This window comes from Sclerotinia sclerotiorum, genomic scaffold (genome assembly GCF_000146945.2).
Source record: "Sclerotinia sclerotiorum 1980 UF-70 scaffold_4 genomic scaffold, whole genome shotgun sequence".
Classification (NCBI taxonomy): domain Eukaryota; kingdom Fungi; phylum Ascomycota; class Leotiomycetes; order Helotiales; family Sclerotiniaceae; genus Sclerotinia; species Sclerotinia sclerotiorum.
The window spans coordinates 553004-574137 of NW_001820832.1; the positions used below are offsets into that span (position 1 = coordinate 553004).

At 42.8% G+C, this 21134-nt stretch overlaps 11 protein-coding genes across 11 annotated transcripts; 5 read left to right on the forward strand and 6 right to left on the reverse strand.

Annotated features, from left to right (window-relative positions):
* Positions 1-2050: 2050 nt before the first annotated feature.
* SS1G_03303 (predicted protein) lies at positions 2051-2263 on the forward strand (the record flags this gene model as incomplete). Its single annotated transcript, XM_001595164.1, has 1 exon — positions 2051-2263. One exon carries the CDS (start codon positions 2051-2053, stop codon positions 2261-2263), a length of 213 nt encoding a protein of 70 aa, XP_001595214.1.
* A 329-nt stretch (positions 2264-2592) lies between these two features.
* SS1G_03304 (predicted protein) lies at positions 2593-2927 on the reverse strand (the record flags this gene model as incomplete). The annotated part of the gene is made up of 2 exons (XM_001595165.1): positions 2593-2716; positions 2890-2927. The coding sequence occupies 2 exons, from the start codon at positions 2925-2927 to the stop codon at positions 2593-2595; spliced, it is 162 nt and encodes a 53-aa protein (XP_001595215.1).
* Positions 2928-3226: 299 nt separating this feature from the next.
* On the reverse strand, positions 3227-4750 carry SS1G_03305 (hypothetical protein; the record flags this gene model as incomplete). Its single annotated transcript, XM_001595166.1, has 3 exons — positions 3227-3981; positions 4032-4285; positions 4500-4750. 3 exons carry the CDS (start codon positions 4748-4750, stop codon positions 3227-3229), a joined length of 1260 nt encoding a protein of 419 aa, XP_001595216.1.
* An 871-nt stretch (positions 4751-5621) lies between these two features.
* SS1G_03306 (hypothetical protein) lies at positions 5622-7196 on the reverse strand (the record flags this gene model as incomplete). The annotated part of the gene is made up of 1 exon (XM_001595167.1): positions 5622-7196. The coding sequence occupies one exon, from the start codon at positions 7194-7196 to the stop codon at positions 5622-5624; it is 1575 nt and encodes a 524-aa protein (XP_001595217.1).
* A 2035-nt stretch (positions 7197-9231) lies between these two features.
* SS1G_03307 (hypothetical protein) lies at positions 9232-10402 on the forward strand (the record flags this gene model as incomplete). Its single annotated transcript, XM_001595168.1, has 2 exons — positions 9232-9880; positions 9951-10402. 2 exons carry the CDS (start codon positions 9232-9234, stop codon positions 10400-10402), a joined length of 1101 nt encoding a protein of 366 aa, XP_001595218.1.
* A 599-nt stretch (positions 10403-11001) lies between these two features.
* Positions 11002-12589, reverse strand: SS1G_03308 (hypothetical protein; the record flags this gene model as incomplete). Its single annotated transcript, XM_001595169.1, has 4 exons — positions 11002-11433; positions 11481-12220; positions 12268-12378; positions 12448-12589. 4 exons carry the CDS (start codon positions 12587-12589, stop codon positions 11002-11004), a joined length of 1425 nt encoding a protein of 474 aa, XP_001595219.1.
* Positions 12590-12727: 138 nt separating this feature from the next.
* On the forward strand, positions 12728-13201 carry SS1G_03309 (hypothetical protein; the record flags this gene model as incomplete). The annotated part of the gene is made up of 3 exons (XM_001595170.1): positions 12728-12818; positions 12888-13082; positions 13155-13201. The coding sequence occupies 3 exons, from the start codon at positions 12728-12730 to the stop codon at positions 13199-13201; spliced, it is 333 nt and encodes a 110-aa protein (XP_001595220.1).
* A 1274-nt stretch (positions 13202-14475) lies between these two features.
* On the reverse strand, positions 14476-15805 carry SS1G_03310 (hypothetical protein; the record flags this gene model as incomplete). The annotated part of the gene is made up of 3 exons (XM_001595171.1): positions 14476-14984; positions 15040-15062; positions 15300-15805. 3 exons carry the CDS (start codon positions 15803-15805, stop codon positions 14476-14478), a joined length of 1038 nt encoding a protein of 345 aa, XP_001595221.1.
* A 459-nt stretch (positions 15806-16264) lies between these two features.
* Positions 16265-17387, forward strand: SS1G_03311 (hypothetical protein; the record flags this gene model as incomplete). Its single annotated transcript, XM_001595172.1, has 4 exons — positions 16265-16450; positions 16686-16847; positions 16907-17289; positions 17351-17387. 4 exons carry the CDS (start codon positions 16265-16267, stop codon positions 17385-17387), a joined length of 768 nt encoding a protein of 255 aa, XP_001595222.1.
* Positions 17388-17968: 581 nt separating this feature from the next.
* Positions 17969-19792, reverse strand: SS1G_03312 (hypothetical protein; the record flags this gene model as incomplete). Its single annotated transcript, XM_001595173.1, has 6 exons — positions 17969-18133; positions 18187-18818; positions 18867-18960; positions 19012-19175; positions 19444-19599; positions 19654-19792. The coding sequence occupies 6 exons, from the start codon at positions 19790-19792 to the stop codon at positions 17969-17971; spliced, it is 1350 nt and encodes a 449-aa protein (XP_001595223.1).
* Positions 19793-20133: 341 nt separating this feature from the next.
* Positions 20134-21104, forward strand: SS1G_03313 (hypothetical protein; the record flags this gene model as incomplete). The annotated part of the gene is made up of 3 exons (XM_001595174.1): positions 20134-20189; positions 20253-21001; positions 21100-21104. 3 exons carry the CDS (start codon positions 20134-20136, stop codon positions 21102-21104), a joined length of 810 nt encoding a protein of 269 aa, XP_001595224.1.
* Between the last annotated feature and the right edge of the window lie 30 nt (positions 21105-21134).

Consider the following 21134-nt stretch of genomic DNA (forward strand, 5'->3'; position numbering starts at 1 on the left):
AATAAACGTTAATTTCACATCCCATCTCCAGATGCGAAAATTCCCGGGATTGTGAATCGTAACTGCGTCATGGATCTCATGAATCTAATGATCCCATCCATAGCTTCCTTGAAAGCAAGCGTCTAAACGCAACCCTATTGCTAAACACAAAGATCATGTGTGCCAAATATCCAAGTACCTTTCCGAAATAAGCATTTCTAGGTTATATCTATCTATATCTTGGGCTCGTACATTAATTAAGCAGATAAGAAACAAAAGTGGGAGATCTCGGAAAGTTTTTTAATTTTGCAATTTCGATGCAGGTTAGCTTGGTCTTGCAAGCGAGATATGATCCTTTTAGTTCTATGGACTTATCGATAGCGATAGATTATGTAGATAGATAGAGAGATGGAGGGGTAAATTCTAATCGCATAGAGGGGTAATTGAGAATTTCTAAAAAATCCAATTGATAAGAAAATAGAAAGGTGGATGGATGGATGGATGGATGGGGATTGTTGGTCATCCAACGAGACATTCACAGAAAAGAAGTTGGAAAAATGGGAAATAGAAATTTGATTTGGAATTGGAAGTGGATTGTTTATTCGAGCTAAATACATTTCAATTATTAATTGCTGAAAATGAGGTAGTGCTCACTGGTCAAGGTGCTAAGTTTTCGATTTTTTTATGTCTGAATGATTGTTTGCAGTTTTTCGGTGGGGTTGAAGGGTGACGGTGATGCTTATAGCAAGCTTTACCCCTTCATGTTATAAAGTTGAATATCTGAACAAATCGAAATCCTTTTATTGTTATTTGATTGTTGTATTGGATTGGAAAATCATCGCTATTAGGTAAACATTTTCATATGATAATTTCTATGTTTTGACCAGCTTCCTTCGTTCATCAACGATCTATCATGAGAAGTCTCAGCTGATAGTATCCCTTTTTCTCACCCAAATAATGTACACCCCGTATATTATTAGGTACTTGATATAATTCTCAAAATATTCAATTGATTCACAATAGATAGAAGTCAATCTCTTCCAATTGTACCGAGTGGAAAATGCCATAAAATGCCATATATTACGGATAAGCCCTATTCCACCCAATCACCAAAAACCGCACATGATTTCTAAATCTACTCTCAAAATGGATACAAAGAAAGTTCTGACTATCCGTGAGAGTGATACCTAAAAGCAATCGTCATCGCAAGTCATCTAATTACTCATCGTCATTGTAGCCTAGTAGGCTACAACCACCTGAATCCCAAGAACATATTTGAAAGGCTGGGAAGCCTTAAACTAGGTCCTAGCTAAACAAGAGAATGTACTAGAACGATCATTGGATATGATAAAGAATGTCTAGGTGAGGTATAATGCTTTGTTTATGCTGAAGTGAAAGACAAAGAATGATGGTCGATGTCAATGGATGGGCTGAACAAAGCTTCGGCTTTCTTTCATGGAATAGATGGCTAAAGACAGGCCATCCTCTTTTCAATGAAGATTATCGTTGGCCTGAATTGTAATTTTATTGTGTACAATGTAATTATTTTCCTATGACGGCGGCGTGAAACGGTAAGTGGTGATGCCTGATATTTCTCAAATCTCAGAATAGTTTGGGATGAGGATCATCATCCCACTAGAACGGAAGTCTTCAAGAACCATCATTCCACTCCAGAAGTTTCTTGAGCTTCGCCTACTGTGAATTCTCATCGAAAAGACAGAAAGCTCCCTCAACGATTCCATAAATGCCTCTACACCTCCCTACTCTTCATTCGATTCAAGATTTCGATGAAGATCTATTTGGGGCTAACCATGTCATTCCGTAAGTTCAGATAAATGGCAATACAAAGAAAAGGCACAACATGCGTCTCATGTTAAAACAACATTAGAAACTCACCTCCGATCAAAATCTCAAGATTTCCAAACAATGCCGCAACAAGCCTACTTGAAAAGTATTTCTCCCCTTTCCCGTCACCCCATCTCTTCTCCTCTTCTCCCCTTCTCCCCTTCTCCCACACGTCACCCACACATCATCACATCGCCACTCACCCACCAAGCAACCAACCCCAAAAATGTGCAAATCCACCAAAACCATCTTCACCTGCACACACTACAGTTTCTGGGTGAAAAGATGTAGCCCCAAGATGCAACCCACCCACTGTCCACACTACCATCAAGAAACCATTCATTCGGATACGGTATGCGGTGGATGTAAGGAGAAGGCCGATCTGGAAAGAGATCTTTATCAGAAGATTTATCAGCTTGCGTTTCAGAGAAAAGGATGAGAGGAGAGGTGAAGAGAAGTAGTGCTAGAGAGATAGATCTAGCTAGCTAGCTAGGTGTGTTATGTTTGCTTTTGTTTGCATATTTGCATTCACATTTGTATTCACGTTTGCATTTCCACATATCACATCAAATAAAAATTAATTTTTCTTTCTTAATCTTTAGAGAACTTGTATACCCTTCCCACAATTTTCCTGTGCCTTTCCTAAAAACTTTTTTTTCCCATGCCTCTTGTGTAATCCTCCCATAATTCAAATAGTTCAAATAGCATGCACACCAAACCCACATTCCTAACATTCAACACAATATCCACACAATCTTTACCACCAAATCAGACAACCCCGTATGGGATTTGAACGTTTGCTCTCCTATGGATATTGATTCCAGTTCCAGTTCCAGTTCCAAATTTACATAAGCTATTCGCAGCCATAAGAAATACTTGCTGTAATGTAAGTCTTGGTGGGTGGTATAGGTTTGTAGTGAATGTCCTTGATAACTCATGAGTGGGCAGAGATGATACCCTGGGATTCTGATCTTTTGATCTTCTCTAAGAGGATTCTTGATGTATATTGATAGGTGCGAACAGTTGCCGGGGACGCTCGCTTTGATTAGTATGGTATAAGCTCACTGGAAGGAAAGGATTTGATTATAAAGTATCAAAGTCATTTTGATTTCGGACGGAATTCATATTTATGCGTTCCTCTATTATACTCCATTTATACCCTATCCATCACTTTAGGACCACCATTCATTAAAACCATTCATTAAAATCATTCATTAGAACATCCAAAAGAACATCCAGAAGAACCATCCAGAAGAACCATCCAGAAGAACCATCCAGAAGAACTATCCAGAAGAACCATCCAGAAGAACCATCCAGAAGAACCATCCATTATAACCATCCATTAGAACCATCCACTAGAACCATTCATTAGATATTATCATACCACATTAAAACCCACCAATTAAGCCATTCCCTCCCCAGAATTAACAAGACCCTCCCTTCTCGCTTCATTAATAGCCTTCAACTTCGCGGTTCCTACACCTGCAACACCGCCCTGTTGATCTTTGCCCAACCACGGTTTGACTGCATCTCCCAGCATACTTCCGGATAAGAAATATACGAACAGTCCCAGGATGATCAACACAAATGCAATTGGATACAAGTAGTAAATAGTATATCCGAAAACGTTGATGCCGATAACAACACCCCAGAAATTAGCCGTGAGAAGCGAGATATCAAAGAATGCCGCAGAGGCCATTCGCAAAATGATAGGAGCGAGTGTATAGAACAGAAAAAGAGCGAGTGTGTATCCAACAATATAGCCTCCGACCTCGCCGTCCCAGACGGCGGTTTCGAATGAGTGGCGATCGAATATGGCGGCCGTGATACCATTGATGATGATGCCAAAAAGACCAAGCATGCCTAGGACTTCGTACATGGGACGTTTGGAAACGAACCATTCTTCAAAAACGTTTGAGAGACCGTACAGGGTAGCGCCAGCTAATGCAAAAAGGTCACCTTTCAACATGGTGGGCGGGTTACCTCCATTGGAACCAGTAATGTGATCAGATGCGAGGAGGATACCCATTCCACCACAACAGACTAGAATGGAAATGACTTGAAGCCACTTGTATCGAACACCGAGGAAACAGAACGAGACGACTACAACGCAAACGATGGACCAAAAATTAATAAGTTGGGCGCTTAAGACATTAGCTGTAAAATGTTAGTAATCGTCTCTGCAAAAGACTCAAAAGAATACATACTCCATCGATAAGCCAACACAGTGAAATAATTTCCCTCGACATCCATAAAAGACAAAATGACATATTTCCAGCCATCTACCCAAAGGAGCTTCAAGTAATTCCTCCATCCATACTTGTGAATAGTATACGTCGTGTAGATGGCGCACAAAAGAACATAATTGAAAAGAGTTTGAAAAGCTGGAATTGAAGTGCCTTTATTTGCAAGGAGTGTAGTGAAAGTATTGGTAGCCGTAATACATAGGGAAAGAATTTGTCTGTAAAACGGAAACGTTAGATTCGATATTTATGTAGAAATGAATAATGCATCGAAATTGCTTAAAACAAGAAGAGGCATGAAAAGTCTTGTTCAGGGCAATGGTGTTAGTTGTCTCATGGCTTGGTCTCCCAATTTCTGAAGTAGCAAATACTTTATAAGTTGCAAAACATCATGTAGACTTCCCATCATCTCAACAGCGAAAATAAACATACCCAAGAATCAAGACCATCCAAAAGTCCCGTGTAAGCAAATATGCCCACCATGCTTTCTTTTTGGACTCCAAATTTTCAATGGCGTGCTCCAATATCTCTCCATCTATCTGATCTCCAGTGGCTCGATCATCAGCCATTTCAAAGCTTCCGCTGCCGGCTGCAGCCGTGCCATCACTCGATTTTGTATGCCTCTCTCCTCCCAAAGAATTAATATTCGTCTCCACCCCGGTAGCTTTCGCACCGTCATCCATTTTGGAACTCATGTTGTCTCTCCCTAATCTTTCCGCACTGAAATCCAATTGACCCTGGCCTTCGTCTTGATATACAGAATTGACGTCCGAGTTTGAGTCTGAATAGAAGGTGTCTTCTAGGAGCCCAATTCTCGATTCCGAATCCACGATTAGTGCTGAGGATTTTTTCCTGTAGTTCAACTAAAGGTAGTTTTGGTAGTAATGATGTCGATCGAACGTACTAGGCGGTGGATTGTCGCAAATGATCTAGGGAATCGAAATAAATCAACAAGTCCTTCTACCCTTCCACAGTTGTAAACTGTGAGCGCAAAGACTTCAAGTCGCTCACTATAAGAATTAAGCTATCTGGTTCATGAATGGGAAAAGCCCATGGAAAAAAGATTGAGTGTAGAGCACAAAATGGAAAAGAAAATCTTTAATGGGATTTTAGATGCCTTTAACTCTTTTGGACAACGCCTCCAGTTATTTAGTAGTGGGGCAAAGTGGATCCCATTTAGATCGTGAAAAGATAAGTTAGTTTATGATTGGACCAATGGATGCGATAGCTAGGATATCCCTCCGAACCGAAGAGCGGGACGATGTCAGCCTGGATTTGGGTCGGAGGATCCCGATGAAGAAATAGAAAAGTTTTTTGGATGGTAGATTGTGTCGATGGATTGGACATGTTGGTGGAGATATTGAAGAGGCAAACGCGGACTGTGGAAAAATGTCTGACACATGGGGATTGAGTAAGTACTACGTGGTATTTCTGATATGCGAAAATACAATATGTACGCAATTTTTTTTTACAGCTCCATAAACGCCATCAAGCCATGCTTCGTCTCATTCGTGAAATACAATTTGGTTTTGAAAGATAAGTGTATTATCTCCCTTAACCCAAGAACTCCTTCAATGGTCCACCGACATGCTCCACATCCAATAAGAATGTATCGTGTCCAAACTGGCTGACATCTTCCCCAAGTTCGACGTGACTTACTTTGGTATTTCCCGCTTTTCTTAGCGTCTCGGCAACCTCTCTTTGCTGCCATGCCGGGAACAGGATATCGCTAGAAACACCCATAACCAGAGTAGGATGATCTTTCATAGCTTTCATTCCGGAAACCAAGTCCGCAGGAGGTCCTGGAGACGGCTCAATAGGGGCATTAATATCTGTTGACCCATTTTCTTCTGGTTGTTCCTTGTATGGGCTATCGGGAAGGGTAAGGCTGCATGCTGCATCTCCAAGAGAAGATGCAGCTTCAGATCCAGTTTTCATACGTGCTAAATGGTCTGTCCTCCTTGATGAAGTCGCAAGTTGATTTTTCGCACCAAGGTCAAAGAGATCCATAGCCTTGCTAACATACAGAAGACTATTTGGATCGTACTCCAAACAAAACTTTTCGCCGGCGTGATCGAGATATGTCTCGATGAGAAAGTCGGGACACAAGGCAGGTGGCTTGCTTGGATCAGCTCTTCGTCGACCAAATCTTAACTCCCATTCAGGCCCCGAACGGTATGTTACGGTGGCAATCTCACGCGCAAGTTTCATACCTGCGTGAGGAGGAATATGGTCATAGTAAAATCCACGGTTCCAATTCTTATCCATCATCAACACTTGCCGCTGAGTATGGCGCATTGCAATGCTATAGGGATGGCTCCTCGCACATCCTGAGATACTGGCCACTCGACCAACTCGTTCGGGAAACAGAACTGCGGCAGCTAACGACTGCATACCACCCATACTCGATCCAACACTCGCATATAGTTTTGTAACTCCGAGTCCGTCAAGTAATCTAAATTGTGCCCGCACCATGTCTTCCATGGTAAGAATTGGAAATCTCGTCGCATATCGCTTTCCATCGGCAGGGTCAATTGTCGAGGGTCCCGTTGAACCATAACATCCTCCAATAACGTTCGTGCATATAATATGGTATTTATTCGTATCAAGGCTTTTATCCGGACCTATAAACTTTTCCCACCACCCCGGCTTAGGATTCGCTTCTGTTGAATGTGCATGTGAAGATGCAGATAATCCAGTATGCAGTAAAATGACGTTCGATTTGTCTGCGTTCATTTCACCCCATGATTCATAAGCAATATCGAATTCTCGCAGTACTCCTCCCCAATCAAGTAATAAAGGTTCATCGCAGTGGTATTTGAGAGTTGCTCCGCTAGTATAAGATGGCTCTGGACCACTTGAAAGGGAACGAGCTTCCAAGGTTGCAGACTTGGTTTCCAGGGCATCTAGACAAGGGAATGCCATTGCGGGGTTAGAAGCCTTTGCCAATGATGCCGCGGAAGCATTGTGCGAGCCAGATTCATGATATGATCTCGAGAAGGTTTGCGACGACTTGTGAAGAGGGGTGGTAGTTTTGAAGGACGATTGTCTTGACCAAGATCTTGGTATAGCTTTTGTGTATTTTGCATTTGTTCTTGCAGCTGCGGCAAGAGTTCTAGAGGCGTTCATCTTCGAAGGTTTGCAGGTAAAAAGGAAATCATTCTACAAATACAAATGAAGTCTGAGAAATCAACTTATATTCTGCAATTAATCTATATTTTGTTTTGTCAGCGAATTCGGTCACCACAAATGCCCGACTACCGTGTTACGAGGTTTGCCGTCTAGATCACGTGGAAGTGCTCTAGGCTCTTGAGGTAGTTTATAACTAGGCGTCAAGCAGGGACTTAAAGTAATGACAATAATGCAATTCGTAACTAATAGTAGAGTATATTAAATGATTGATCTTGAGCACGAAGCTCTACAAATGAAACCCTATCCCTTATATAGAACTTCATATTCTACTATATTCTTTTGGATCTCTTGGATCTACTAGATCTAGAATTTAATTATCTAGATCCCCTAGATCCTCTAGATCCCTTAGATTCATCATGTGATTTCAATCAGAACATATGTCTGTGCTTGCTGAAGGTGGGGAGACTCTACGAACCGATTATGTGACGGAAAAGTCGTAAACGGAGTCAATTCAATCACTTAGAATCTAAAACTAAAGAACTAAGAAGATTCTAAGTAAGAAGGTCTTTATATACAGGGCTAGTGCACGTGAGCCACTAGTGGGTAACAACCGTCACGTAACAGATTACCATACAATTTTGTATGCGAATCGGTTTGCTTTTCCACGGGGTCTGAGCTCATATAGACAGGTTGACTGTTACTACGTAACATTTAAAAGGTTTTTATTTTTTAAAAAAAATTATAATAAATATATTTTCAATTTTATAAAAAAAAACTTACTATAAATTAATTATCATTATTATTGTTATATATAATTTTACTTATATCAAACTTTATTTAAAAAAGTTTTTATAATTTGATCTTACTTTCGTAGATAAGTGTCACGATTCACCATTAGGTTTGATGGTGTTACGATGGTAGCAAACTGATTAATTAGGAGAACTTAGGTCTTGTGCAAACACGATCAGATTTCATCGAATTAGTATGTGATTGTTACGAGGTTTGCCGTCTAGATCACGTGGAAGTGCTCTAGGCTCTCGAGGTGGTTTATAACTAGGCGTCAAGCAGGGACTTAAGTAATGACAATAATGAAATGCAATTCGTAACTAATAGTAGGATATACTAAATGATTGATCTTGAGCACGAAGCTCTATACAAAGGAAATCCATCTTGATTATATAGACCATCGTGGCATGCGTCCCAGTGCTCCCAGTTGTCCCAGTTGTACTGGGACAGCTGAGCCTACTGGGATCCTCATATCACATGATGCTAATCACGTGATGTTAGGTATGTGAGATCCGTCGTAACAGTGATCTTGGTCACCTTAAGATCGTATGCGCACGCACCATCAGAAATCACATGATAAGGAACCCTGAGGAGCCAGAAAGCTCCTGGGGGTGTCACGAACCACGTCTAGTATTATCCTAGGATGAGAATCGTCCCAGGATTAGTGTCCTGAGGCCAATATGAGATCACGTGATGTGATAGCTCTGCTAGCCAGCTAGCACAGCTAGCATTCAGAGAAACGTTTAGTATATAGTTAGAGTAGTTTCATAGTTTAGGAGCTTCGTGCTCAACTTAGTTATCAATTAGTTTACCTACATTCTACTTGATCTAGTAACGACTTTATTTCCAAGTGAATACCAGTGATAAAGCCTTAACCCATAACTACCAACCAGACGAAACCTTAGGCAGCCGCTGCCTCCAGTACAGTATCGTTACAACGCCGTCTAGTGCTCTTCTCTTAGTTGTCGAAGGACCTTATATTAGAAGATTTAATTGGTCAAATTAAGGTTTCCCCACGAAATCTAACCCCCATTAGAAAAGAGCTTATGCCGCGCCGCCTAGACGCATTATTACTTCTTCGCTTCTTCATTTAGTGGACGCCCCGTCCCTTGATATACGTCATGGAAGGCAACACTAACTATACACCCTACTAAGTATTTCCTTTAAATAATCCAGCTTCCCAACCAAAAATCAAAGAAACATGCTACAATTTGGGAAACACTTCTACAATACCATTTCCAACATCATGTCATCAACCTATGAAAACACAGAACCAGAGTCCTCTCTCCCCCTCAGCATGCAAATTTTCGATGCTGATAGATATCTGCCATCTTTAGAAGATGTGTTCGAACTTAAGGAAATCCTCTTCAACGCACCTAAAGAAAGACGATTACCGTTAGAAATCATCGAAAGCATAATTGATCTCGCCGAATATTGGCCTCATACAACAACATCAGGTTTTGCCATTCCCGGTTCTCAAGATAACAGACTCCTTGTCAATACTAGAAAAGAAATCACCGTTAGATCAGGTGCTCGAACAGAAAATCAATTTCTTTTACGCTCTCTTCCCATCGGCTACTTCTCATCTCAAGAAAATAAGCACGATCTACCTTTCCAAAAACGTTTGGAAGACGAGACAGAATTCACCAAAGTCGAACCCAAGCCTTGGCTTTGGCCATCGGATCGGCAAATTCCACAAGATGCCACGGAGGAAGTTATAAAGCAATGGGCAGAGGTTTCACCTTGTCGAAGCCAATTCCCTTGCAAGAAAATTATATTTCGAATTAGAAGTCATGATCAAGGATGGGGAGGTGCATCCGCAGATAGAGGAACATACAGAGGATCATTCACATGGTTTGACGTTGGCTTGGAGCGAACATATGCTACGAGAGAAGGTATTTCAGCACAACCCATCAAGATTAGCAGTTGCCATAAACCTAGTCTTAAAGATCTAACAACCAACAGAACACTTTGTTAAAGACCCACACTTCCGACCATGCGACTACAAACAAGAATCGTCCAATGAGATAGTATGCGGTGTAAGGACGATAATCCCAGAAGTAGTCCAACCCAACCCAGATGATGTTCCCGAGAATCACAGAGATTCCAGCGCAACGCATCCAGCTACGTTCAAGCATAAACTCAACCCTGACACCAAAGCCCTCCAGAAAAACAAAACCGCTACAGCAACACCAGAAAGTCATGTAATCACATGGAGATTCGATGACAATATCCATCCAGAAAGTCCTGAAGCCGATAAATTAGAAGAGCAAGGTAGAGGACGGGAAACTGGAAACGGCGAGTTTGTTCGTAATCTGCGAATTGGTGACGTAGTGACGCTCTGGGCAAAAGCGAGGTATCCAGGATGGTCTAACACCATCCAGGATGTGAGTATGGAGGTCTATTATGCAATCTGAGGCTGCGTAGTCGCTGAGAGCTACGTCGAGTCGTCGACACATACGTTTTAGAACTTTTAGCAGCTGGGTTATCTGCTAATTATGAAGGATGAGGCGTTCGGGTCAAACTTTTGGCAATATCTGGATTGGGGGAGTTAAATCGAAAGAATCAAATTGAAGAAGCCCTGTTAGTTCAACATAGATTCAACAAAAACATTATAAAAATTCATATATTGAGATCACAGTCAGAAATAATATGATATGATATATCCAGCAAAGCTGGTATGAATTCATTCTGAAAGAGGTAAATTGTTACACAGGACACGGAGTCACTAACCCATGATATTGATAATCAGGCATATGCAGAAGTCTATATATCCTGCAAATTTCTAAGCCTACCTGACTTAAAGTGTTCCTGGTTCCCCTTGAAAGATACACCATTCATCTTTCTGAATTCTTATCCTGAACACTGATTTGTGGTCGAACAATGACACATCCATGATCTAGCTGAAACCCTGCCAAGACATATACATAACAGTTTGCGAAGAATTTTCATTTATGCATGCCTATACACTTTTAATTTTATCATACAAATAATCGCCGGGTCCTAATTGGCTTCATCACTGAACTTTCTTTCCACTCTTCGTTAACTTCAATGGTACAGGCTTGCTCCATAACCAAAGAGCAACGAATGCAACCCATCCTGTAACTGTGGCGCCGATTCCGGCAATCCATGGCCAGGCATTGCTGATAGCCCAACTCCTAGTATACTCGTCGTGGGCAAAATGTCTGACCGTGACGGTGTTCTTTTGTTCGATGCTGGTGAGGAATGGTCGCTTGTAGTTGACCATAAAGTTAAAGATACCATGTTGATCTGGGAGCTTGAAGCTCGCCGTGTAGGTTTGTGAATCGGAAGTGGTAGTGGATGGTTCAAGTATAAGACGATGGAAAGGCGAAAGCATAGAAAATTCGAGTTGCAGGGAGTCTCCGGATGGCGGGGTAAATGGAACCCACTTGTCCCATGAGTACTCGGAAAGCTCGATTTCGTATGTCTGTTAAATTGTAAGCGATGTTTCAATAGTGGAACCGCTTGACTTACCACATCGTTTTTAATTCTGTAGATCTTTGGGTTGGTGTCACTGCTCTTCACTCCATTCTCATGAAGATAGTGCTTGATGCTTCCAACCTTGAGAACCCCGATTTCCTTGAAAGTCCAGCCGGTGACTTCTTTCGAGAATTCTTGATTTGAAGTCTTAATCTCCTTGGCATCAGATCCAACACCACCCATCCCAATGCTGCGCTTGACCTTAGCATCAAACCATGTGTCCTCGAGGAGCTCCGATGATCCAATCACTGTAAATCTAGCATTGTTTCTAGCCTGCATGGTGGTAATAAGTGATAATTGTTGTCCAACCGCAAATGGGTCTTCCACACCCTCGATATCCTCCTTCGCGTTATACGAGTATGCGGTTCTAGAAGCTCGGAGGAGAGGTGTCAATAATGGACTGGTGTTCCCCAAAGTTTGTCCAACACCTCTTGGGAAAGCAATAACTTCCCCGCCTTTGCCATCTCCACGGAAGTAGTTTTTAACATCTGGTCTGACAGCGTCTGGTCGTGGCAGAAGAACAACATCATGTTTCTCTGCGGCACTCAAAGTATCATAGTTGAAGTGGTCAACAACTAGAGAAGTGCGGTCTGTTGGAAGGTGGATGTCGAGCTCCAAGAGTAGCGATACAAGGGCAGTGGGGGTAGGGTGAGATGATGAAAGAGTTAACAAGATATTTCCGCCCTTGTTGATGAACTCGAGGAGAAGTTTAGGTGTCAATGCTGGTCCCAGACCTGCCATGTGTTAGCTGAATTCATTCCACTAATGTCAGGATTTGTACCTTTCGACTTGGATGGTAAGACGAGTAGATGGTCGAAGGATCGTTCCCCCAATTCGAAAAGTCCTAGTTTCTCATTTTTTGGTGACTCGAAAGTTAATTCATATCCCCGTGCTGTGTGCGTATGTAAATCAGTATAATAGACCTTACAATTGTAAATCAATGTCAAAAACAGCTACATACCTTCAAGATCCCCAAAGTACTTCGTGTATTTCGATTTCTCTGACAATTCCTCCAATACAACTAACAATTTGCCTCCGGCAGAACTCAAAGCTGAGACAGCACTGAGCAGTCCCAGTAGTAGAAAAGAAAGAATCCACCTCATTATTTCGTTGTGGTTTACTTCAATATTCTTTCTCTCGAAGTTGTGAATTGCGCGGCTTGAAGCTTTAGGAAACGTATGCAATGCCAAGAGTTTCCCGCGGCTACAGGGGGGTCGATTAGTGTGGGATAGCTACACGTGATGCTACTTCAAACTCGCGACATCAACGACCAAATTCCAGCCTCGAGCGATTTTAAATCCCCGCAGAAGGATCCAGCAATTCAAAATTCTTGTGAGTTGGCTGTCATTTGACCGGCAGAATAAGATCTTACATGTTTTAGAAATATGCTAACAATCATAGACAAAATGTCGTCCACAATACCACGATTCTTCTCCCAACCTTTCCGGTACATACGATGGGCAGCCATTGAAAAGCCCGCTATCTTCTTCTCCATAGCCATTGGAAGTATTGGACCAGTCCTCGTCCTCACAGTTCCAAAGATCCGCCATAGGCTCGGGGATGGACCAAGACCACAGATTCCTTTGACATATCCAAGTACGTTTTTGCATAAATTGCTCTATGAAAGCTATTGATACTCGCAATTACTGACGAATATACCTTGCGCAGTCCCAAATGGACCAAGAAAATCCTTGAGTGGTTACGATGATGAGTAAATATTGTATTGGGGTTAGGGGGGTTGCTGGACGAATCGATCGTGTTTGTAAATAGGAATGGCGTCAATGAATCGAGGGAATACCTTTACAAATAATATTGTAGCCGTAACGCTTACAAGCACAATGACATGGTTACTAGCTTCGATCTGTGAAAATTTTAAGTGGAAGTTCATGGCAGGATCGCATTTTTATGGACACTTCTTCCAGTGGAAGACTAGAGCTTGATCACTTCTCTCTGGCAAGTGACCGCCGTCAAGACTTGGTATTTTCTCTTCAACGGCTCTGGATGGCTCAAAGTATTTTGCAAAACCTCAGTAATTAATTCATAGACATTGTGGAGATCCTAGGCTATCGGCTGTAGGCCCAACATAGGCAAAATTATAAGCAAGTGCATTCCTTGAAATTATACTGTTGTTCACATTTTACTACGTGTTTGCTCAGCAACCCGGTATCCATCCACCCACCCTGGCTTTGCTGGCTACTACTCTGATTGTTAGTACAAAAATAATTGTGTCAGTTCATGAAAATACCCTGCGCCTTCAACATTAGCAATGCGAATACACGGAACATCCTCTGCATAGCCATGCACGATGGAAAATGCACGAGTGAAACACGAGTCATTTTCCCTTCTACTCAATTGGACCATCTATCACAATCCTAATCCATCATCATTCCCCGTGGTTCTTGTAATGCTATAACGGGATTTGTCCGCATGAGAAATCTCTTCTCATGAGTGTTCAATGTTGGTGAAGCAAAACCTAAACCTCCTCTAGAATCTGCGTGTTCTCTCGGCATGGGTCGACTTGGAGGTTATCATTGGTTCTAACAGGCTCTATTCTCACCGAGTTATTTATGTTGTGATTACCAGACCGGATTTCCTAACCCCTAAACCGTGAGGCCCAAAGGTCGGAGAACCTTCGTTGACTAACACGGCGCGGCCAATTTGATGTCATACAGTAAAATACTCACTCAACCCCTTGAATCCGGCTGGAATGTACTGACCTGCAAGATTTGGTAAACCTCATTGATCACTACTCATTATTCGGAAAGTTACTAGCTTTTAATATAACTAGAGATCCAAAGATTCCAGTTTCTGGGTTGCAAACAACAAGCTCTATATAGCGGACTTCACCATGAAGTATAGATGGGGAGTGTTGGAGTGGTTTTATGGCGAGGTAAAATTTCAACAGCCAAGCTCTTCCATTATTAATCGAGGGAGATATGTCTTGTAGGATTTCGAGTTTACCATTCTTGACGATCTAGATTATTCAATGCTAAAAACCCAATCTCGAGACATCAGCGCTTGTAGCCTTTCCTTGTATCATCTCCGCCATTACTTTGCCAGTACCCAAACTCATACTAATGCCCCAAGGACCATGTCCAGCCGCAAGCCAAACACCGCCATCTCCAGCACTCCTAGTCTCTATTCCACCTAAGTCACTATCGGCTATCCTCGCCAGAATTGGCGTTCCCCTATTCGTAACAGGTCGAAAGCATAAGCCTTTTCTGACAACTTCCATTTCAATATTTTCGTCAAGGCCAAACATTGTTTTGGCAGTCTTCTCTAACCTCTGCACAACATGCTCTTGGATCTTGGACTCTGTTGCAAGTCCTGGTAATGGTATAATCGAAGAGTTCAAGCCTGCAACATAAATCTCACCACCCTTCCTAGAGAACACCTCAGGAGAATATCCATCCTCATCACTAGCAAAGACGGCATGGCATTCCTTCTCCTCCAGCTGATTATTCCAGCTCGGTGTTCTTACCACCAAGGAATGACCAGCTAGACTAGAGACGGGTAACTTTAACTTTGACCCCGGGAACAAGGTAGAAAATACCTCTGGCGACCAAGCACCAGCCGCTATTAGAATTTTCGTGCACGGAATATCAGACTCGATACTTGTGGAGGTGTTCAAAATACGTATACTAGATATTTCGGATCTCATATCTTGATGAACGGATAAGGCTTTTGCAGGGTGATGAAGTTGTACACCGCGGGCGAGACAAGTGCTGAGAAGAAATTGACATAGTTTGAGAGGGTCACTTGATTTGTTAATGTGATTTCGGATGAATGAGAGAAGGTTTTAGACTAACTCACACTTGAGCTGTACTTCCATCTTCACTGATGACTTCTAACTCATCACCTTCATTTCTTTTCAACCATTTGGGTCCCTCTAGCCCAGTAGCACCTATAATCTCATCTACACTAACACCATCATTACCACTAGCAGTCTCCGCTCTACTTCCACCCCCTCTCAACCAATCATCTCCTCTAACCCCCCTCTTCCCAGTCTTCCTCAAATTTTCCGCAGCAACATGACTCACATAACCCATACTTTTACTCACACTATACCCCCATTTTTCACCACCAGCATGTTCTTCCGCGAGCTTCTTATGTTCTTCGAAACTTAAGGAACCCAGATCAGATGATTCCTCGGCAAACCAATCTCGAGAAAGAAAACCACCTGCGTAGCCAGAAGCAGAAGAGAAAAGAATGGGTGATGGATCTACGAGGTGGATGGTTGAGGGGTCATTGGAGAGAGAGAGATAGTAGGCGGTTGAGACACCGATAATACCGGTGCCGAGAATTACGGTGTTGGGCATTATAAAGAATTTAGAGGAGGACTTCAAGAGAGGAATGTCCACGGGAAACTTTTACTGGAATGGATTGGGAAGTGCTCTGGTGCTGCAAGCTTCATGCCGACGCCCTTACGCTCTGCCCGCATGTGATATGACGTAATGGTCCAATGGTCCAATAGAAAATGAAATAATTTACATTTTAAATATCATATCTAAAAAGTTAAATAAGGCCAAAAAAGCTATTCATTATGTGTATATAGAACAGTTGTGTATATCCCGAATAGAGAACATATTGCTATCTCCTGCTTACCAGAAGCAGTCATAAGAAGCCATCCAGCAAACAAAAGATCTCCAATCGCCCCACCAAAACACATTATATCAACTCAATCACGCTTTTCTCCCCACTCATACATACATTCAGATAGTCACCACGTACAACGATTCCATTTGACTTATCCTCTCGCATTTTCAAATTATACAACAATGTCACCTCGAACAATAATTGTTACCGGTGCAAGCCGTGGAATCGGTCTTGCTATTGCTCAGAAACTTCTGAGGGAAAAACATAATGTGGTGCTTGTAGCTAGGACTGCAGAACCCATGGAAGACTTGAAGAAACAGTATCCAGAGCAGGTTGAAGTTGTTGTTGGGGATTTAAGTGATTTTAAGGTATGTTGTCAAGGGAAACGTTTGGTTTCAAGGATTTGTGTGGTTTAGAGAGTATAGCTAGAGACGCAGGTAGCCGATTCCATCTACAGGATCAAGGGTGTTTGGAAGTTCCCACCTCTTGATCAAGGGCTGCATCACAGATATATCTAACTATCAAGTTTCACTGTTCTACTTCTTGCGTACAATTCAATGAACAAAGCTGGACCTTTCAACTAATCAAATCCCCCATTACCAGATAGGACCACAAGCCGTCGAAACCACCATCAAACGGTTTTCCAAACTCGACAGTCTAATCATCAACCACGGGATTCTATCTCCAGTAAAACGCATAGCCGACAGCACTCCCGAAGAATGGCGTACCCTCTTTGACGTCAATTTTTTCTCTGCCCTGGCATTTGTTCGTCTCCTACTCCCATACCACGTGAACATAAACATGAGAACTAACCCCAAATCTAGATAACTCCATCAATTCCTCATCTCCGCACCACCCAAGGCACCATCTTACTCACCTCCTCCGGAGCTGCCGTCTCCGCCTATTCCACATGGGGACCCTACGGCTCCTCCAAAGCCGCTCTAAACCATCTCGCCCAGACGCTTTCAGCCGAAGAACCACTGATCACCACCCTGGCCATCCGACCAGGAGTCGTCGACACCGACATGCAAAAAGAGGCGCGCTTCCATAGTACCAGCGGAGTAATGGACAAAAAAGATGCAGATAAATTCATCCAATTGCACGAAGGTCGGAAATTATTGAAACCAGAGCAGCCTGGAGATGTCATGGCAGGATTAGCTGTTGACGAGAAGTTGAGGGAAGAAGGATTGCGTGGGAAATTTCTGAGGTGAGTGATTCTAATTTTAAAAATGGGAGTGAGGATGGGAAAACTAATGGACTATGAATAGTTGGGATGATAAGTTATTAGAGAAGTATCGAGATTAGTTTCCGGATTCATATATGAATGAAACATTTGAGGGGAAAAGACAGCGACAAAGGATGATTATGGAGAAGCTTTTCTCCTCATAAAAGACTAAACAGAATAATGCATGGCCGTAGACCAATCACAAAGCACCGGCAAACACAACCTTCACTTTTAGTCAAAATCATAAACCAATAACATGCTAATCTTTTCCATTGGAAAGTTTTTGTTGCATATCTCAAATAATTAATTTTCGTGATTTTGCTGACTTCAATTGAAAAGCCAAAATGCGGATTTTCGTCTCGAGCCCAACTAGGGTAAGGTCGTGAGTTCTACTCCAACATATCACTCTATCTTTACAAGAGCCACGCCCTGATCAATCCGAGTCAGATCCATCGATATGGAACAAATGTATATGATTACATCTAGCCAGTCCTCCGGGTATCATGCAAAAAGGCACTTAGTCTTCCTCGTTCAAACATCTCCCCTTTCGCCTCTCGACCACCATTATCACCTATTCTAGTACATTGATTTGGCTGATGCCAGGATAGACTCTCTGGCTGATTATGCCACTTACGCCATGCTGGAAAAGCAAAGCTTACACTTAGGACGAAGCTCCTGGTTTAGGACCATTCTGTGCGCTGCCACCTCGTTTCATTAGACCGGCGAAGAAAGATGCTAATGCTTCGTTCTGAACCTTTCCATCTGCTGATGGGTCGATACGTGCGCCTGGTGTCGTTGCCTCTGGTGAAGAATATGCTTGTCGCTCCTATACCTTGTTAGTTTTTTTTTGCCCAAAGCGTTCCTTATTGAGATAAATACCCGTAATCTTTGCAACATATCATCGGCATCGACCTGAATACCTCCCATATTGAACTGCACCGGTCCAATATGTTCACTAACCCTCCCTTCATCAGATGTCTTCTCCTCGCCATTGCCATACTCACTCGACACCTTGCGGCCATTAACCAAACGACTACTATCCACGCTCGAGACATCTGGTCCTTGACTAATTTTATGTAGGATTTCGACTTGCGAAGCTAGGAAGCTTTGAGCATCAAGGCTGGATACCTCTAGTTTAAGACCTTGTGATTCTGCAGATGTCGCTTGCAAGGCATCGAGACTGGGATCCCGGATAACTTCTTCATATGCTGAGACCGCGCTCTCAGCAACAGATTCTGGTGGTTGTGAGTGTGTACCATCATCACTGCTTGAATCTTCTTCAATGTCAAATGACCAGCCTTTGTTCACTTCCTCCACGTTGAAACCTTCGCGCAATACTCGTATTTTACCCCAGGAGTCCCAATTGGGTGGCACGACTACCTTGTCGCGATCAATGAGATTGTGCCTAATAGGTTGCTTTTTGAGGAGAGAGTGTATGCCGAGAGACGAGTGTATTAAACCTTGCAGTGGACTAATAACCCCAGGTGTTGTGTATATGAGGGACGCCCCATCTGACGTAGTTAGCATGTGTGTGTGAATGTAGTAAAGGTCAAACTCACGCTTGAGGAGGGTTGTGCGCAAAAACTGCAGAACGAAGTCAAATTCATCTTCCCTCCAGGAACGTTCTTTCTCCAGCCTTTCGATTTTGTCAGACTAGACACCTGTTAACAGAGCACATATATGCGCATACACAATAGGACTTACATTTTGACAAACCACACATAGCGGTAAACCCAAGGCTTCTTCCCATTCTCCGGGACCCAAAGGCAGGCTAACATCTCCCTCAGTAGCAGTACTTCCCCCACCATCCAAGCTACTCCCACCGCGCCCTCTATCCCTCCAACTAATCATAACCTCCTCCATTTTCTCTTTGCAATCTTCATCCAGAGATATCAGTAACGGCCGCAGGAGACGTATCCAGTCCCGCAGTTCCCTCAGCCAGAACCATGGTTGCGACCAGTCTAGTAGTATGACAATAAGTGTATTTGGGATCGTTTGTGGTGTGAGAAGTGGCTGCATTAGAGGTGTGAAGGAGGGCGAAGGATCCGCAAGTAAATATAAAGATAATCGAGCCAAGATATCTAGGTAATGTTAGATTTTCAATTGAAGGGTTAGTTCTATTGAGCTGAAGCATACCTTCATGATCTGCATCCAAAACATCATGATATGTGTACCCCAGAGCAAAGTTGTTTGCAATAGGAGGTTGTTTGCTACTCTGTCTATCCTGTGATTTCCTAGTCTCATCCACCGACAAAGCCTCTAAAAATTCTTTCTGTGAATCCGCGGTCCCTCCTACTTCACATTAGTATTTCCCCTCGTTGGCACATCGGAATGCTGCTGCGGTACCTAGCACAAGGATATTCTTCTCCGGTAATCTTTTCCCACTAGCTACTCCATCCAACATAGATGACCACATATCCTTCTTCTCCTCATCATCCGTTGATGTCGTAGCTTGCGTATACGTCGATGCCCTATTGTTCGCCATATTCGCTGCCTTGAAAGGGTTATTTACTTCCTTTCCCCTATATTGCACTCGTAACCATGCAGTTTGTAGGTCAATCTTTCAAACCTGAGTTTGTTTGTTGGTTCTTCCCGGCCCAAAAATTTCCCATCCGATATTTCGAGCAAAGGATCGAAGAGTTTCGTATTTATCGCATTGGTTGATCTGGAGTTCCTCAAGTTCTGTGGTTTGGGGAAGCTTCATAAAGTTGTGAACGGGAATCAATGCATTGAACACGCGAGGCAGGGGCCAAACCTTTTAATTTTGACAGCCTTGTCTCTGTGTTTCCGCCTCACCATAAATGTTCATTCTCTACATACAACAAAATGAATAGCATTCGTCAGATTCAAGAGCTTAATAGACGTGAATTGGAAAATGGAGTGTAAGTCGCATTCATTTTTCTGAATCACATCGAGATAAAGTATATTTACTAACTGATCCCTAGCCCTCCATCTGCATCATGGCACACAGACTATCGCGATACAGCTTATATTTATATCGGCGGACTCCCTTTTGAGCTTTCCGAAGGCGATGTCTTAACTATATTCTCACAATATGGCGAACCTACATACATCAATTTGGTGCGGGACAAAGAGACCGGAAAATCCAAAGGTTTTGCTTTTTTGAAATATGAGGACCAGAGGAGCACGGATTTAGCTGTCGATAATTTAGGAGGCGCAGTAATTGCTGGGAGGACTTTGAAGGTAGATCATACGAGATATAAGAGGAAGGAGGGAGAAGAGGATACTGGGATGGATCTGAATGGAGGTTTAGATGATGAAGGGGACGAGCGGCGGAAGAGAAGAAGGACCAGTGCGGAGAGTGAGGGCAGTGAGGATGAAGAAGAGCAGAGGCCGATGCTTAAAGAGGAGAGGGAATTGGCGCTTTTAATTAGAGATCATGACGAGGATGATCCGATGAAGGCATTCTTAATTGAGGAGAAAAAGGAAGAGGTCGCGAAGGCACTGGGGAGGGCGAAAGAGAGAAGTAAACCCGACAAGTCGGAAAAAAGCAGAAAGCATAGACATCACCATAGGTCTAGATACATTAAGGATGAGGAAGATTTGGATGGTAGTCATCGATCTCGGCATAGATCACATGGTCACGATAGAGAGCGGGATCGAGATCGCGAGTCCAGGAAGAGATACCCAGAAGATAATAGAGATAGGAGATCGCGGCGAGAATGGTCACCAAGTGAGAATGAGGCTGATAAACACGTTTCTCGATCACGGAAAGATAGGGATAGAGATGCGACGAGGCATCGTGATTACGAACGAGATGATAGGGACAAGGATAGGACTAGCGAGCGACGCGACAGGAGAAGAGA